This window comes from Hemiscyllium ocellatum, chromosome 10 (genome assembly GCF_020745735.1).
Source record: "Hemiscyllium ocellatum isolate sHemOce1 chromosome 10, sHemOce1.pat.X.cur, whole genome shotgun sequence".
NCBI lineage: Eukaryota > Metazoa > Chordata > Chondrichthyes > Orectolobiformes > Hemiscylliidae > Hemiscyllium > Hemiscyllium ocellatum.
The window spans coordinates 66,178,534-66,196,410 of NC_083410.1; the positions used below are offsets into that span (position 1 = coordinate 66,178,534).

General features: G+C 39.4%; 1 protein-coding gene across 1 annotated transcript in view; it reads right to left on the bottom strand.

Moving 5' to 3' along the window:
• si:ch211-130h14.4 (uncharacterized) overlaps positions 1–17,877 on the bottom strand; it is a 158,613-nt gene that overhangs the window by 21,073 nt on the left and 119,663 nt on the right. The window contains exon 9 of the mRNA XM_060831130.1: positions 1,527–1,636. Within this exon, the coding sequence (XP_060687113.1) occupies positions 1,527–1,636 (110 nt within the window). The remainder of the gene's footprint in view (positions 1–1,526; positions 1,637–17,877) is intronic.

The window sequence follows — 17,877 nt, forward strand, 5'->3', positions numbered from 1 at the left end:
TAAGGTGGCTGATGATTCATCAATTTCAAACATGTTGTCATAGAACAGGAAGATATACTCTTGTGCCCCAAATTCCTCAACTTGGTAAGTTCCTGATATTTTGCAACAATATAGAACGAAAGGTTTGAAGCTTAGGCCAGGCACATACACAAAAGAAAGTTTGGAGCATTAAATAATTTAGAGCAGCATTAATGAAGAACCTGAGACCTAGTTCTCTGTTCTGTTGGTTCTTGTACAGGAAACAGATCTGTGGCTATTTCAAGGAAAATATGCTAAAAAGTATTATTGTTTCTGCATAATGTTTATAAAGTGTACTTTATTTGAAGAGTAGACCCACTGTATCGTAGACAGTGAAATAAAGGAGATCCTTGGATTGGAAATGTAATTGGCAATCTGTATGATGGTAATATAAGATGTAGAAGATAACTCTATTCTTAAACCCCAGCAACATGCCTACGATTAAGAATGATTTGTTACGGGCATTTTTTGCACATTTCCTTCACACCACACCATTCCCTTCCTGTTGTCGTGGCAATGCTGCTTCCTATTGAGCTTTGATCTGTGAATGGGGAAATGGCCATCAATATAGTACTTTATTTATGTATCCAAAATTCATCTGTGAACCTTGGCCATGCTTGCTAACAGTATGTCCAGCTGTGGTGGATATCATATGATCCTAACCTGGCATTTAGACAGACACATTTCAGCAGTAGTAATATGAATTATTTTCTGCATTTTGATTTTAAAAGATAGTTGAAATCTCAAAGAAAATTGCATTTAGTGTACAAAGCCCATTCCTTCTGGTAACTAGATAAGTGAGCAAATGGAACTGCTGCCACACAATTAAAGATCTCCAAACATATGTAGCTGAAATGAATAAATTTACATTAAGAGGTGCGATGGTGAGCTTAATTCACATGAACAAAGCTCACATTTACATTTCAGTCAGTAGAACAAACTTTCTGCTTTATTGTCATTTCCATGTCCATTTTAACTGATAAAGGGGAATGGGAAAATGACCTTGGCTTTAATTGTTACAACAAAGGACACATTTCTCCTTTAAAGCAAAACAACTCCTCAGCCTGATTCAAATGCAAATAAAGGCAGATTTGAATTGGTAGCTGACTTTCTCTCGCAGACGGCAGGATTCTGTTCTACTGTGACCTATTTATTCATGTGACTGAAAGAATTTATAGTTCAAATTTCAGATCATGATTCCAGAGCATGAACTGTATCAACACTCTCTTTAGTTTTTCAGAATCCACTGACATGCAGACAGTGTCTGGTGCTAATACATTGACACTGTTACACAAATTCTCAATAAAAGGAAATCAAATACCTGCAAGTCATTTAATATCAGAACACGTTATGACAGGTTTATGCATTTTCCTGTTTATTTTCTAATTTCCACTCAGTAACCTTCTCAGTCAGTTTTGTTTTAATTCCATAAAAGAACAAGGGAAAAGAGCAATACAAAAATTAAAGGCCTACTATGTAATTTGAATTAAAAAAACACAAAGACTTACCGTTGGGCTTCCACCATGTTAGCAAAAGAGCGCCTATACATCTGGTATAGCTTGTCAAGATGCAGTTCGATGTGGTGAGGATTCTCCTGCGCCATTTTAAGGGTTTTCATCTAACAATTTGAAGAATCAAAGTAAGTATTGGGAAATAAGAACAAACTTGCATGTTAAGTGTATTTGTAATATTTTTTGAAATGCTAGTGAAGCAATCCATTAAAATAGTTGCCTTGCCTATGTGGATTAAAAGGTGAAATTTCATCAAGGGTTTGGGCATTGTTGCTGATCTCCATGTTGTTCTTTCAGTGTGAATTATTGAAAAGAGGTCAGAAATGGAAATTCAGGCTAACAGGCCTAAATGTTGCTCAGGAATAGGCAGGCTATTTATTGTTGCTGTATTGCATCTAAACCTGAGATGGGCCAACTCAAAAGAAGTTTGAGATGAAATCTTGGGGCAGCCTACTATTATATGGTGTATAGCACAAATGATGTGTCAAAATACTAAAGCCGCAAAGCTTCTTTTTCCATGAATCCAGGAATTGTGATTAGGAATTGTGATGTATATATTCGTGAATGTGTTAAAAGCTTAAACAGAGTCATGTAGTTAGAATTTTCATTCAGGGAGGTGGGCTTTGGTGGTATTTATTGTCCATCCCGAGCTGCCCAAGAGAAGGTGATGCTGAGCTACCCACTTGGCAGCTCATTTGGTGTAGGTAGGCCAACAATACTTTCAGCATTTTGATCCAGTGACTACGGAACAGTGATATATATTTTTCAAGTCAGGATGGTGAGTGGCTTGGAGGGAATCAGCAGGTTATAGAGTTCCTATGTATCTGCTGCCCTTATCCTTCTAGATGGGTTGAAAGGTGCTGTCTCATGGGCCTGGGTGAATTTCTGAATTGCATCTTGTAGATAGTACACACTGCTGCTGAGTGTTGGTGGAGGAGGGAGTTAATGTTTGTGAATACAGTGCCAATGAAGCAGGTTGCTTTTTATTCAATGGTGTCAACCTTATTGAGTGTTGGTAGAGCTGTATCTATCCAAGCAAGTGTAAAATGTTCAGCGATACTCCTCATTTATGGCAGGCTTGGGGAGTCACGAGTTGTTCACTACAAGATTCTTAGCATCTGACCTGCTCTTGAAGCCAGCATATTTATACGGCAAATGCAGTTCAGGTTCTAATCAATACCAATCGCTGGGATGTTGAGAATGGATGATTCAGCAATGGTAATCCCATCGAATGTCAAGGGCAATGATTAGATCCCTTTTTTTGGGAGATGACCATTGCCTGAGACTTGTATGGCATGAATGTTATTTGTCTCTAGCCAGCTCAAGCTTGGATGTTGCACAGGTCTTGCTGAATTTGGACATAGATTCCTTCAGTATCTGAGGAATCATGAATGGTGCTGAACATTGTGCAATCATTGGCAAACGTGCCCACTTCTAACCATAGGATGGAGGGAAGGTCATTGGTGAACAAGTTGAAGATGGTTATGCATATGACACTACCCTGAGGAACTCCTGCAGAACTGTCCTGGAGTGAAGATGACTGATCTCAAACAACCACAACCACCTTTCTTTGTGCCAAATATGATTTCAATCAATGGAGAGATTTACCCTTGGTTCTAATTTTTTTCCAGTTTTGTTATGGCACCTTGATGCCATAATTTGTCAAATGCTGCCACTCCCACAGTAAATCCAGCACAGAACCAGAATAAATTCCACAACATTACAACAATGCATGAGGGAAACTGCAGTGGAGATTCTAGCCCATTGTTCATGTTAAAAATATGGGCTAGAATTCATTTGAAAGGCATTTATGACATGTCCAATTTTTAGTGTGTAAGCTCAAACACCCAATTTGTGGGGAAAAATAGAAATCGTTTTAGTGGACTTCTGCCATAAATTGTGGCATGTTCTACACCATTCTTCCATTAGCATTGCAAAAATGGGAATGTGCGGTCAATCTCTGTGTGACGCACATATCTCTGTTGGATTTTCACTGTAACTAGGAGTAATTTGACCACATGTTTAGGTGATAGTGAGGTCTACAGATGCTGGAGATCAGAGTCGAAAGAGTGTGGCGCTGGAAAAGCACAGCAGGTCAGGCAGCATCTGAGCAACAGGAGAATCAATGTTTCTGATTCATTTCTGATGAAGGGCTTATGTCCAAAATGTCGATTCTCCTGCTTCTCAGATGCTGCCTGACCAGTTATGCTTTTTCAGCACAAGAAGTTGGGACTGCTCTTGCATGCGATAAGATTCCTGTTAATAGGGTGACATATGGTCCTGACATATCACTGGACATATTGGAAATGCAGGAAGAGAACAATGGAAACATTAGATTCTCACTCCCAGAGACTGCAATAACTCTTAATGTTTTTTTCAAATGCTCAGCTGTCATTTTCTCTCTTCCTTAATTTAGGCTTCCTTGCCAACTCTCTTTGTCTTTCTGTATTATTGAATAATTGCATTATTGACCCAGGTCCCAAAAGTCTTGCTGATCTTTTACCAATTTGTACTCCCAATACATGCCACGAAAATCAGGTAAAACAATGAAATGAAGTCATGAAGGAAACAAGCTTGGTTTTCCAGCTTAATAGTCACATTCATAATTAACTATCATAAACTAAACTGCTGAATTCCAGCAAGCCACAACTGCCAGAAACATGCAGATTATTTGAATACATACAGTGCATTAAAAATCCTGAAACTGGGGATTGAAACTATATTTTCCCTGTATCTAATTCAGTTTCCAGCCCCTGAGAGTAGAACGTAATGGGCCAACAAAAAAGGCAGACCAAAGATTGCTCGTGGAAATTCGGTAAAAGGATGTAGAGTGACATGGGGCTACTGGGACGATGGGGGCTAGTGGAGGGGCTTAGGTTGTCATGGTCAGGGGGTGGAGGTTGGCATGTGACAGCTGTGAGGGGGGTTTTAGAGGATCTTTCCTGTTTTACTGCCGTTATGATGACAGCAATGAGCTCCAATAGCATAAAGACTTTTAAACAGACCCATTTCCACATCTACCTGCCCCTGCCTCCCAATTTTCTTTGGGCATGATGGACTAGGCTCTAGCATGGAACGACACCTCCAAATGAAAATATCACCTTTTATAGGCCCTTCCCCCTCATCCCCACCTCAAACAAGGTGGACAGGTCATGTCAGGAAATGCTCACTGACCTATCCAGTAGAGGCACCTGACCCAAAGATTAAGCCCCTCTTTAAGCTTCCCCACAACTCTAAAACTTAGCTGTGTGTGACTTCACTTCTGATCCATTTCCTGTGGTCTTTCAGCAAGCTCATACAAAACCCCTAGGTTTGATTGAAGTCCAGGCTCCCTAACACTTGTTGTCTGGAAACTACTTTTAGTTCTAGCTTAATCAAGTGCTGCTGGGGATTGCTGATCGGTTCTCTCAGGTGAAACTCGGTGGATGAGGGTACAAGTCCCACTCTGACTCAATTAAAGCTACCCCAGCACAATATCACTGCAGGGGTGGCTAGGTTTCAGCAGGAGGAGGGAGAGAAGGGGAATGCTGACCATCCAGTTTTCAGTGAATGCTTGGGGGACCGGCGAATGGAGTCAGGGAATAGTTTCCTCTGTGCAAGAAAGCAGAGCATACATTTGGGAAGCAGCAATATATTCTATGATTTTGCAGAGAAATAGAAAGATAGTGATTAGCAGGTAATTTGGAAAGGCAGAGAGAGTCAAAGAGGTGCACAAAGGTGCTTTTTGAGGAGGCAGTTGATGAAAATGGCGGGGGGGGGGGGGGGGGTGAAAAACACCTGAGAAGAGGAAACCATGAACAATATCAGCTAACATGGGGCACAAGGAGGTTAAGTTGGGCAGTCAGGAGTTTTGTGGGAATAAAGTCAAGGAAATAGAACTTCTCATCAGTACCTATGGTATAGGAATGAGGAAGAGCTGTCTGGCATGGCTGATCATGAGTGTATATGACATAACTAACAGCTGATTTGTAAAGATCTGGCACCTTGTCATGCAGTTCAGATAAAACTGCCAAGTTCAGACTGCTGTCTCATTAAAAAAACAAAGTGATGGAGAAATTCAGCAGGTTCTAGCAGCATCTGTGGAGTGAGAAAGAGAGTTTACATTTCAAGTCTGAGTTGACTTCTTCAAAATTGCTTTCATTAATATCTGAATGCCTTAATTTTGTTGCAGCATTGTAACTCACTGAAAATGTTATGCTACAGTATATTCAATTCAATTTGATATTTGTATCTAAAATAACTATCAGAATTGGCAATAAAGTTTGAATTGAACTGAATAGAATTGAGAAGCCATTCCAGAGCACTGGGATCATGGATGTATTCACTATCACCTCCCGCTCTACATGTCTGTCAATTCCACTGGCAGGTCAGTGATATAAGATAAGTATCTATCCCTGGAGACAAAAGGTACATACCTAACACCTGTTAAGACAAATGAGACGATTGAAACATGCGTCCATACCTATCTATAGACTGACAGGGATCAGATACACCTTTCTCAGAAGTATCAGATTACCAGGATTTCAAAGCATGCATAATTAGCTACTGGTAGACTGACAGGGATCAGATGCATTGCTGGAAACTTCCTAAACCTAACAAATGACTTGAGACTTTCAAAACGCCATGCGACTGCCATTGGTAGATTGATGGGATTTGAATCTTTCCCCACTTAGACCACTGAGTGTGTAACATAACATTTGTTAGTAACTCCTGTCATTATTGCTAGAGCTACAGTCGCAGACATCTTCCCATTGACTACAACAACAGAATATTTTAAAAATGGAATTAATGGGAAATAATACTGTGAATGCATAGTATCAGGTGTGACACAGCTTGGCCAATATTCACACACTGGACTTCTCAGAAAATACCAATAGGCACCATTCAGAAATGTCCACATCGATGACCGCTCTCTTTCTAACCTAAAGACATTGAGGCAAAATGTTATATTTGAGCTGTAACCACTGGCAAGATCACTTTACTTATCACAGACTGAGAATGAAACCTGGTATTTTTGTATTCTGTAAGCATCATTGTGATACCATGCAATGCATTTACCCATTAAAACAACTAAGGAGTGTGACAAAGTAATTTCAGTCCCGCACATCATCCATCTATAACGAAAGCAGGTATTTAACCATTACAGTATTTTTGCAATAAGATCTCTGCAATTATTGTTCTAACTAGTGAACCAAAGCCCTATATCAGATAGGTACTATATTAGATTTGATGTGGAGGAGGTGGGGTTGGACTGGGCAAAGTTAAAAATCACACAACACCCGGTTATAGTCCAACAGGTTTATTTGGAAGCACTAGCTTTTGGAGCGCTGCTCCTTCATCAGGTCTTATCAAATAACATGTTGGACTATAAGCTGGTCATAGTGTCATAGAGATGTACAGCATGGAAACAGACCCTCCTGTCCAACTTGTCCATGCCGATCAGATAGCCCAACACAATCTAGCCCCACCTGCCAGCGCCTGGCCCATATCCTTCCAAACCCTTCCTATTCATATACCCATCCAGACGCATTTTCAATGTTGCAATTGTACTAGCCTCCACCACATCCTCTGGCAGCTCATTCCATACACTTACCACCCTCTGCATGAAAAAGTTGCTCCTTAGGTCTCTTTTATATCTTTCCCCTCTAGTTCTGGATGACTCCACCCCAGGGAAGACACTTTGTCTACTTATCCTATCCATGCCCCTCATGATTTTATAAACCTCTATAAGGTCACCCCATAGCCTCCCATGTTCCAGGGAAAACAGTCCCAGCCTATTCAACCTCTCCCTATAGCTCAAATCCTCCAACCCTGGCAACATCCTTATAAATCTCTTCTGAACCCTTTCAAGTTTCACAACATCTTTCCGATAGGAAGGAGACCAGAATTGCATACAATATTCCAAACGTGGCCTAACAATGTCCTGTAGCTGCAACATGACCTCCCACCTCCTGTACTCAATACTCTGACCAATAAAGAAAAGTATACCAAATGTCTTCTTCACTATCCTATCTATCTGCGACTCCACTTCAAGGAGCTATGAACCTGCAACACTCCCTACGACCTTACCATTATATGTATCAGTCCTACTAAGATTTGCTTTCCCAAAATGCAGCATCTCACATTTATCTAAATTAAACTCCCTCTGCCACTTCTCAGTCCATCGGCCCATCTGATCAAGATCCCGTTATAATCTGAGGTAACCTTCTTCGATGTCCATTACACTTCCAATTTTGGTGTCATCTGCAAACTTACTAACTATACCTGTTATGCTCACATCCAAATCATCTTTACCTGACATATGCTTCCATCTTTTTCTTAACCAAATCCTCAAATCCAGCATTCCCTACAACTACTAGTCTTTCCTTTCACCCTAACAGGAATATACTGTCTCTGGACTCTTGTTATCTCATTTCTGAAGGCTTCCCATTTTCCAGCCATCCCTTTACCTGCTGTTGTGTGATTTTTAACCATATTAGATAGGTAGCACCCATTGCTGAGTATTTGTCCTGGCATTTACTACAGGGAGGAAATGTGAAAGAAAGATTTATTGGGTGATTAATGCTTGAATAATAAACAGGAATTCTTCTAAACAGCATTCAATTTGAATTCCATAAAAGTAAGAAAGTGATGGTGCAAGTATAATATGAAGTACCATAATCCTAAGCTGGTGGATATGATTCATAAGGTACAAAGCACAAATCCTCCATTTGGTTTATTGGAACATGAATGTCAAAGCATAATGTGAAGTCAGCAGTAATAAAAATTACTTCTTTTATTCAGTTACTCAGTTCTGAGGAAGGTTCACTGGACCCAAAACATTCTTTGATTTCTCTCCACAGTTGGGTTTTTCCAGCAATTTCTGTTTTTGTTGTTGATAAAAATTAATTTGACTTGCAATGTTATTTTCTGTGTCTGTTCATAGCAGTACTGTCTTTATTGTCTCATTTGTAAACATTGAAACTTTTGCTCTTTTCCTCTCCATCTCTCTTTAATATACTGAGGTATGATTCCAAAGAGAAATAGGTACCTCCCAGAATGTCCATTTTTAACAATGCAAGGGTAATAGTATTCAACATATCTAAGCCAGACTCTGTTTTCACCAAAAGCCCTCTATCAGAATTAGTGATTTTGGGAGCTTTTAATGATTCCTAGCCCAGGCGGTGTTGGTAGCAATGCTTCCAACTGTTGCTTTAGCGGAGATCAGCTCACTTACTAAAGACCAGTAAACTGAATCTGCTACCTTCTCAGGATGGCTTAGTACTTCTTCGGTTGTGATTCTGACTCACCAGACCACCAGGGGAGACTTAGTAATTAAGATACACCATAAGTCTAATTATAGCAAAACCATCAAACCTCAGGATTGTTGCCCACTGCCCACACTCTTCCCATCTGATCCAAATCCAACTTCCCTGCCTGTTGCTCAGTATTTGGACATGGTAAAAGATGAAAGCTTATCACCAGAACTGGGTTACATAGATTTGGAGATCGCTAATTCTGATAGAAGACATTTGGTGAATACAGAGTCTGGCTTAGATATATTGAATACTATTATCCTTCCATTGTTAAAAATGGACATTTTGGGAGGTACCCATTTCCCTTTGGAATCATACCTCAGTATATTAAAAAGGGATGGAGAGGAAAAGAGTAAAAGTTTCAATGTTAACACATGAGACAATAACAGTACTGCTATGAACAGCCATGGGTTACATAGAAGTTACAGGAGATTGACTTTCTTTTATCCTCTCTAGCTCTCATTATGTGGTTCGGCGAAGGCTAAAGTTGTGTCCTCAGGGAGGAAAGGATTTATCTGGCGCCTGTCTCCAAACAAGTGCCAGACATCAGAAAACGCATTTGTAAGTGTAGGTGATCTAAGTGGCATCCTTAATGTAAATGAAGTTCCCTTGTAATTTACACTAAGGTGTTCCTGAATACTCTTGAAACTGATTAACTGTTTCAGTTTCAATGTCTAAGGGTCAGTTTCATAACGTTAGCTCATTAGTTGACTGCACCTATAATTTTTTTGACTTGGAGATGCCAGTGTTGGACTGGGGTGGACAAAGTTAAAACTCACACAACATCGGGTTATAGTCCAACAGGTTTATTTGAAAGTGCTAGCTTACGCTGAAGGAGCGACGCTCCAAAAGCTGGTGCTTCCAAATCAACCTGTTGGACTATAACCTGGTGTTGTGTGATTTATAACTTTTTGGTTGTACTCCCCTACTTCAATCGATGTGTAGTTATTAATTTCTCCACAATGCTTTCTCACTGCTAAACATTTTGTTTCTTGGCAATCAGCCAATGTTTATGGTTGTAACAGTTTTCAGCAAATAATTCTGTGAACAATGCTCTCCAGTATTGTGATTGTCTCCATTAGATTCCCCTCCACTCTGAATACTGCCAGGGCTCAGCTGTTCTCCATCCCAAACCCTTCTGCGCTTGTGGCATGTTTTCCCACTTAATCCCATGCACTCACTCCAACCCTAATCATCAGCTAAACTCTCGCAGCTGCCCTTGTGACAACATCGCTCCACCGTCTTAGCTCCAGCTCACCTCCCATCCTCCAAAATATCACAGATGTGTAAGAAAAAGTGACAGATAGATATTGATTACATCATATGTTCATATCATTTGAATATATGTTCAAAAGAGACAATGAAGACATTTGAAATCAGCGGAGGATTGGGGATAGTCACAGAAAATAATATAAAACAATGTTTGTCATTATGACAAATTACAGAATGAGAAAGTGTGACAGTTATTAAATGTGAGAAAGAGTGAAAGTGAGACAGTGAGTATGAATAAATGGTAGTGCATGAGAGAGAGAGAGAGAGAGAGAGAGAGAAAAGGAATGAAAATGCTAACATGCCATAACTAACACGAAACAGAGTTTCAGGAGGAGAGATGCAAGTTGTTCATGAACAGCGTAACAAATAATACAGCGACAGTACAATGGCAAAATACAATGGCCAGAGTTTTCCAGTGGATGGGTAGTTGTCACTCCAGTGTTGATGGGAATTGAAGATGGGGATCAACACTTGTGCATTTGATTTTTAAAAAATTTTTTGCATTTCCATTGGGGTTCTTTAAACAACTACTGGGTTTACAATGACAGACCACTGATTGAAGTTAGTTTCCTGTGTATCCAGCAACATGAGGACATGGCCATTTTAATCGCCTGGCCTCTTTATTACACTACTTGTTCACTTTTCAAGATTCTATTCCAATCCAGAATTCCATCACGTGATGCAGAGATTCTGTGGGAAGAAGCAAAAACTTTCCTTGTGTCTCCTGAAATAGCACTCCTGCTGGTCCTGGCTCCACCAAGGAAAGTTTTGGCAAAGTCGGTCAAACTTTTACCTCTGAATCAGAGCCTGAAATAGAATTTGACATGGTGCCCTCAGCCAATATTTATCCATCAAACAAAACAGTAAAACAGCCACCTCACTGCATTAGTGTTTTTGGAACTCTGCTATGTATGAAATGCATTTCATAAATTATAATACTGACTGCACTTGAAAAATACATAATTGTTTCCAAAGTGCTTTGGAACATCCTGATCTATCAAAAGGTGCTATATAAATAAAAGTCTTTCCTTCTTTAGAAAACTGATCTGAGTGTCCTCTTTAGCTTTCCGATGCTCTTCATGCTGACTTTCAGCCATCAGCACCGGACTCCAGTCACTGTATATAAACCAGAAGCATACGGGCATTGGTCGTGCAGCTAAAGTAATTTAATCTGGAAACTACTGTTAAAACACCTGCATGATTTCTGTTGGAGAGTAGAAAATCATCCCATATTCATCCTCATGACATCATTTCCCATTATTTGTGGCTTATGAAGAATTTTCTTGCTCTTCATTTTATTTCTAGTTTTACTTCATTCATTAATTTACAGTTAGTCACATTAAGTTGAACTTCATATTCATTGTCTGGCTGGCAATACCCACATTTCATGAAATACTGTAATAAAATAAATCATCATGGCTCTTCACATTTGTTCCACTTTCTTCTGTTTTACTATTGAACTAACATCACACTGCCAATTTTTGGACATTCTGTCCTGATCACAAAAACATTTCGACATTTTTGTCTGCACATTTCTGCCATTATTTTGCATCTAACGTGATGTGACAAATAACTGCAACAAAATAAACCTTTACCTTGTAATCATCTGGTTCCAGCACCCCATCACAAAAACTAAATACTTGGACTAGCTAGTGAAGGCTTACACTTTAGTTGTGATCCAAGTTATATTCCACCGCCCCCTCCCCGTCCCCCCTCCATTGTAAAAATTATCTTCCACTTTCTCCATAGCGAGAGAGAAAAAACATTCAAATTTGGGAACAGTTGTAAATTCATCACAATGACAACTCGTTGAAATATAATGACTGCTTGCATGTGTATTTGATGTCCTTTTTAACATAAATTCATGTAAAAGCATTAATGTAAACATTTGAATGCTTGCCCCTGAAAATATTTTAGATGGAGCTGGTTAAAAAGGACACCAGAACACAATGCTTAAACATTTATTTCTATTGTTTTGCAAGATATCACAAAGAGCAAACTGACATATAGTGAAACTAACCATTTACTTGGTCTTCAAACTAATATCATACCGAAGAAATTAGAAGTTTTTCAGGATTTACAGTATTTTAAGGTAAACATTTGAAAGATGCCTCACACAGCCGAAGGAGGCGTACCTCCATGTCTTTGATGCTGTGAGAATAGTTGATGAGCTTTGTAGTTCCCAGCTCTGTGTATGTGTTACCTCAGTAAAAGTGTATAGTGACTCCCTGGAGCAGGAAGCAGTTTATACTGTAGTGGTCAATGTAACCCAGTCTATTGTTTAGGCCCATTCTCCACAATATACTAATTGCTTTTACCATGATAAAGAGGTGTATTCGTCTGCTTTTTCTCTTTTATTCATTTCTTATGCCTACTTTCTACAAATTTGAGAGTCTAATTGTTGCAGTCACATCTTGTCCATAATGAGATGGAATTATGAAAAGAACATTAAAAAAATGCAATTTAAAATGAAAGATTTACTTCAGGTATTCCTGTCTTGAGTCTGGAATGTTGTTCTGCTTTGTGGTAAACATTTGGAAGGCAGAAGGTTGAGAAATAACAATCTCAATTAGGTTAAAAATCACATAACACCAGGTTATAGTCCAACAAGTTTATTTGGAAGTACTAGCTTTTGGAGCGCTACTCCTTTGTCAGGTAGCTGTGGAGCAGGATCATAGGACACAGAATTTATAGTAAAAGATCAAAGTGTCATGCATGCAACTGATACAATATGTTGAATAAACTTAGGTTGCTGTTAGGTTTTTCATCTTTTAGAATGGGTTGCAGGTTTTTGTTCATTAATATGTAAATCTCAAACCTTTCCTCAAAGTTTGTGTTGTGTGATTTTTAACTTTGTTCATCCCAGTCCAACACCGGCACTTCCACATCATAACAATCTAGATTGACAGAGGTATAGAGGAGAGATGACATAATGAATCTTGTTCAAATGCCATAACACAAAAGGTTGCTAAATTGTAACACCACTAACACTGTACATTGATGGGCATGTTTTTATACACTGTTCTGTATTGGTACTGTATGAATCCAGTGCCACCAAAAAACTTCAAGTAGTCTTCTCCAAGTGAACAATTGTGGCTCCTAATCTATGGTCACTCAGCCAACCACCAGTCATCAAAGCATTCAGATAATTTATGCATTCTGGGTTTATGCCGCAGAGCAGAATCCCTACACCTCCCAGCTCCTTCTTTGGCAGATAATCCCCTGACATGCTTGTTATGTTCATCAGGTAAACAAAAACAAACATCGTTTCTGAAAAGATTATTCTGAATTTGAGAAGCTATCTTTCAGAGAATGAAATAAGACGGAATGTATAAAGTTGTTTTATCCTGACTACAGAATGGGCATTTACCATTAATATTAACAGATTGGCTTATCGATCACTGGACACCACTGCGCTTCGCAGTATTCTGCCCTGGACCATAAAAAGCATCTCTGAATGCAGACTTCAAGAAATCAAGTCATTCAGAAAGCTCAAACCAGGAGATCACTTGCTGAATGATACAGATCAGCTGCTGATCAGAATTGAAGTCTTGCAGCCAGAGGAAGAGAAACCTGCAATTCCAGCCAAAGGATTTGCTTAGTACGAGTTTGAATGTAGAAATTTGACAACTGGTGTACAGACATTCCAGTGACTGAGTGCATTTCCAAATAGGAGACTTAGGTCTGCTGCAGCAACTCAAAATGTCATTTTGTTCAATAAGAAAAGTATTATCTTTGTGCAGATCTTGACCACAAGTTCAAGAGGAGGGGGAAATGTCATCAAAGAGTTCAGAGCATGAGGCCACTGTCTCATATATGGCCAAGAATATTTCCAAATATCAAGGGTATATCAGGAGTAATATATGTGATTGATGGCAGTTAGATAGATTCCAAACCCAATTCCCTCTTTGGGATAACATTTGTAAGTCAAATATTAATAAAATAAAATAATTGACTATCATGTATACACACAGCCTATCTTCTTATGGGTTGTTCATGAAGCCTTGTAACAAACAGTTTTTTAAGGTGCCAAGATTGGAATTATTCAAATCCCATTTTAAGGTGATGCATTCGGTCTTTATGTTTTTTTAAATAAATTCTTGTTTTCAGACCTATAGTGGACCCTACCTATGTAACCAAACTACATCCTTGGCCAATAGTTGAACTGCCTTAATGGAAAGAGGTGTGTAATTAAAGAATGACAATTTACATTTGTAAATGTATTAATGGCATGGATCTAGAAATTTTAATGGAAAAATTTGCTTGAAGTGTACATAGAATTAATACTTTTAAATATATAGGATACAAATACTTGCCCCTCCCCCACCCAAAGCATTTTGTTCTTCTTATTTGTCCTTTGAGGTGAAGGAGACTATATTCATCACATGGAATATGTCGCAGGCATCCAGGAAGGGATATAGGTGATTGCTAAGGCTGTCCGTACCTAGACAATTCTGTAGATAAAAGGATAGGATGTCAGATAGGATTGGGGTTTGGTTGATTTGCAGACTCAGGAATTCCTCACATTGCACTGTGCCTCTGTCTTTGAGATCCCCTTGCTTTCGAAGTAGGCTGCACTATTCTTTTATTTGGCTGTTTCTGGTGCAATGCTTGTAGGCAAATTTCTCCCAGGAAATTCCCATCAAAGTTCCTAAGTGAAGCCTTCAGAATGTCCTCATAATGCTTCCTTTGAGTGCAATGAGAGAAAACCCCAGACTCCGGCTCTGTACAGAAGGTTCACTTTGGTCAGTGAACGTCAGGCAGTCTGGCTACAAGACCAGCCCAACTCAGTTGTGACTTGTTGTGTGTGGATTCCTTCAAGTCCAAACCCAATTCCCTCTTTGGGATAATATTTGTAAGTTAAATATTAATAAAATTAAATAATTGACTATCATGTATACACACAGCTTATCTTCTTATGAGTTATACATGAAGCCTTGCAATAAACAGTTTCTTAAGGTGAGAAGATTGGACTAATTCAAATCCCATGTAGATAAGAATAGCCACCTTTCTGGCCTCAGTAGAAAAGTCTTATTTCACGAACAACGTGATATTGCTATTGTAATTATTTACAGATTACATGAATGTGACCTACATTGATCCAGAGATTGTTAGAGGCATACTCACCTCAGGTCTGAGTCCTATAAACATGTCTTTACTCTTACCAAGTCCCTGTGATATCATCAGAATGGGTGGTGACAATCAAATATTAACTCTTTTAGACACTTTCAGACTCATATACAGCATAGAGTCAGAGATGTACAGCATGGAACAGACCCTTCGGATCAAATCATCCATGCTGACCATATTTCCTAAATAAATCTAGCCCCATTCGCCTGCAATTGGCCCACATCCCTCTAAACCCTTCCTATTCATATATGCCTTTTAAATGTTGGAATTGTACCAGCCTCCATCACTTCCTTTGGGAGCTCATTCCATATGCACATCACCCTCTATGTGAAAATGTTGCTCCTTAGGTCCCTTTTAAATCTCTCCCCTCTCACCTTAACCCTATGCCCTCTAGTTTTGGACTCCCCCACCCTAGGGAACAGTCCTTGTTGATTTACTTTATCCATGCCCCTTATGATTTAATAGCCTCTATAATGTCATCCCTCTGCCTCCAATGCTCCAGAGAAAATAGCCCCAGCCTATTTAGCCCCTCCCTATTGCTCAAACCTTCCAACCCTGGCAACATCCTTATAAATCTTTTCTGAATACTTTCAAGTTTCACAACATCCTTCCTATAACAGTGAGACCAGAACTGCACATCATATTCCAAACATTAACCAATGTCTTGAACAGCCAGCACATGACCTCCCAACTTCTATGGCCCATGCACTGACCATTAAAGGCAAGTACATGAGATGACTATTCAATCTGATTTATATCTTGGGGCAGTGCAAAGCAGGATGAGTTGGCAGAAAAGCTGGACAGAGAGAAAGAAGGGCAAACAGAGACAGACATGGTAGATACACACACACACACACACACACACACACACACTTCGAAGGACAAATTATGTGACTGATTTGTTTAAATTGTAGTTTTAAAGTTCCCAGGGTGCTTTCTTTGACTATTGGAAGTTTGATGCCATTTCCAGTAGAATCCTGGTGATTCCAGGATTGAGATGTTCAAGGCCTTCACCTCTGGCAGTGATTAAATCTGACTAAATACCATCAAAAAATGTAACAATTATTTCAGTTTTTACAATCATCATATATGTGCCTTACGTTTAAGTTAACATAAAACTTAGGTAGCAATATCTTAAAGTCACAGAAGTAGAAATGAAACAAAACAGAAATTGCTGGAGGATTTCAGCAGGTCTGGCAGCACCTGTGAAGAGAAAGCAAATTCATGCTTTGAGTCCAATGACCCTTCTTCAGGACTGACTGTAGCTAGGAAAAGTTTGGTATATATGGTGGATTAATGTTTAGCTGAACTATCCAGGAACAGAGTTTTCACAAAGCTTGACACATAACAAATTCAGGCAAATGCCTTTTGGAAGAGTTGTTTTAACAGATTAACCTTCAGAATTGCATATTCTGCAGAGATATTCTGATAAACACTCGTAAACATTTTACAAAGTCTCCATGGAGTCATGTCACACTGATGATATACTGATCCATGGGGAACAGTTGGAAGAACATGATCAGAGAGAGCATGCAGTTTTGAAAAGCTTACGGGAAGATGACCTCACACATAATGACAAGTGTGAACTCTCCAAACAATCCCGGACGCATTGTCAACACTGAAGGTAGAATGGTAGATCCTCAAAAGACTAAAAAGATCTCAGAATTATCAACTCCAAAGTCAGACCAAACCTTCAAGATTCATGGATATGGCGAACCATTTGGCAACATTTGTACCTAACATAATTATAATTACAGAACCTTTGAAACAATTCCTCAAGACAACAACACAGTGGATCAGTGGTCAGCACTGCGGCCTCACAGCACCAGAAACCTGAGGTTCGATTCCTCGGGCGACTGTCTCTGTGGAGTTTGCACATACTCCCTGTGTCTGTGTGGGAGTCCTCTGGGTGCTCCTGTTTCTTCCACAGTCCAACGATGTGCAGGTTAGGTGGACTGGCCATGTTAAATTGCTCATAGAGTCCAGAGATGTGCTGGCCAGGTGGATTAGCCATGGGAAACATGGGGTCATGGGAATGGGGTGGGTCTGGGTAGCATTCTCTTTGGAGGTTCAATGTGGACCCTATGGGCCAAATGGCCTGCTCCCAAACTAGGGATTCTATAAAGCCAAAAGTATGGTCTTGGAATCTTTGTCGAGAGAATGTTTTACAGAAGATTTTTTAAATTTTCATTTCTGCAGGTGGCTTAATGCAATACAATCCTTCATATCTCGCGATAATAGCATAAATGGTTCAGCTGCTGACTTAGAAGCAGAACTCATCTAGGTGGGTGTCGCAAACCAGTCTATTATACATCAAGAGCATTAGCTGACACAGAACCACACTATGCTGTGAAGGAAACTCTAAGTTACATGGGCTTGCAAGTGGTTTTCAGGCTACACTTTTAGTCTAGAAGTAATCATTGAAACAGATCACAAACCTGTAATTTCTCAATAAAATGAGAAGGAACTTGCAACAATGTTTCCAAGAATACTAAGATTTTGACTCTTGTCACATGAACTTTACTTACAAAACATGCGACGTGCAGAGGAAATGGTACATGAAGGCTGATGCATTTTCCAGAGTGATGGTTCACAACCTTACCAGTTACAATAATGACTAGCAAATCACAATTCAACAAGAACAAGTGAGA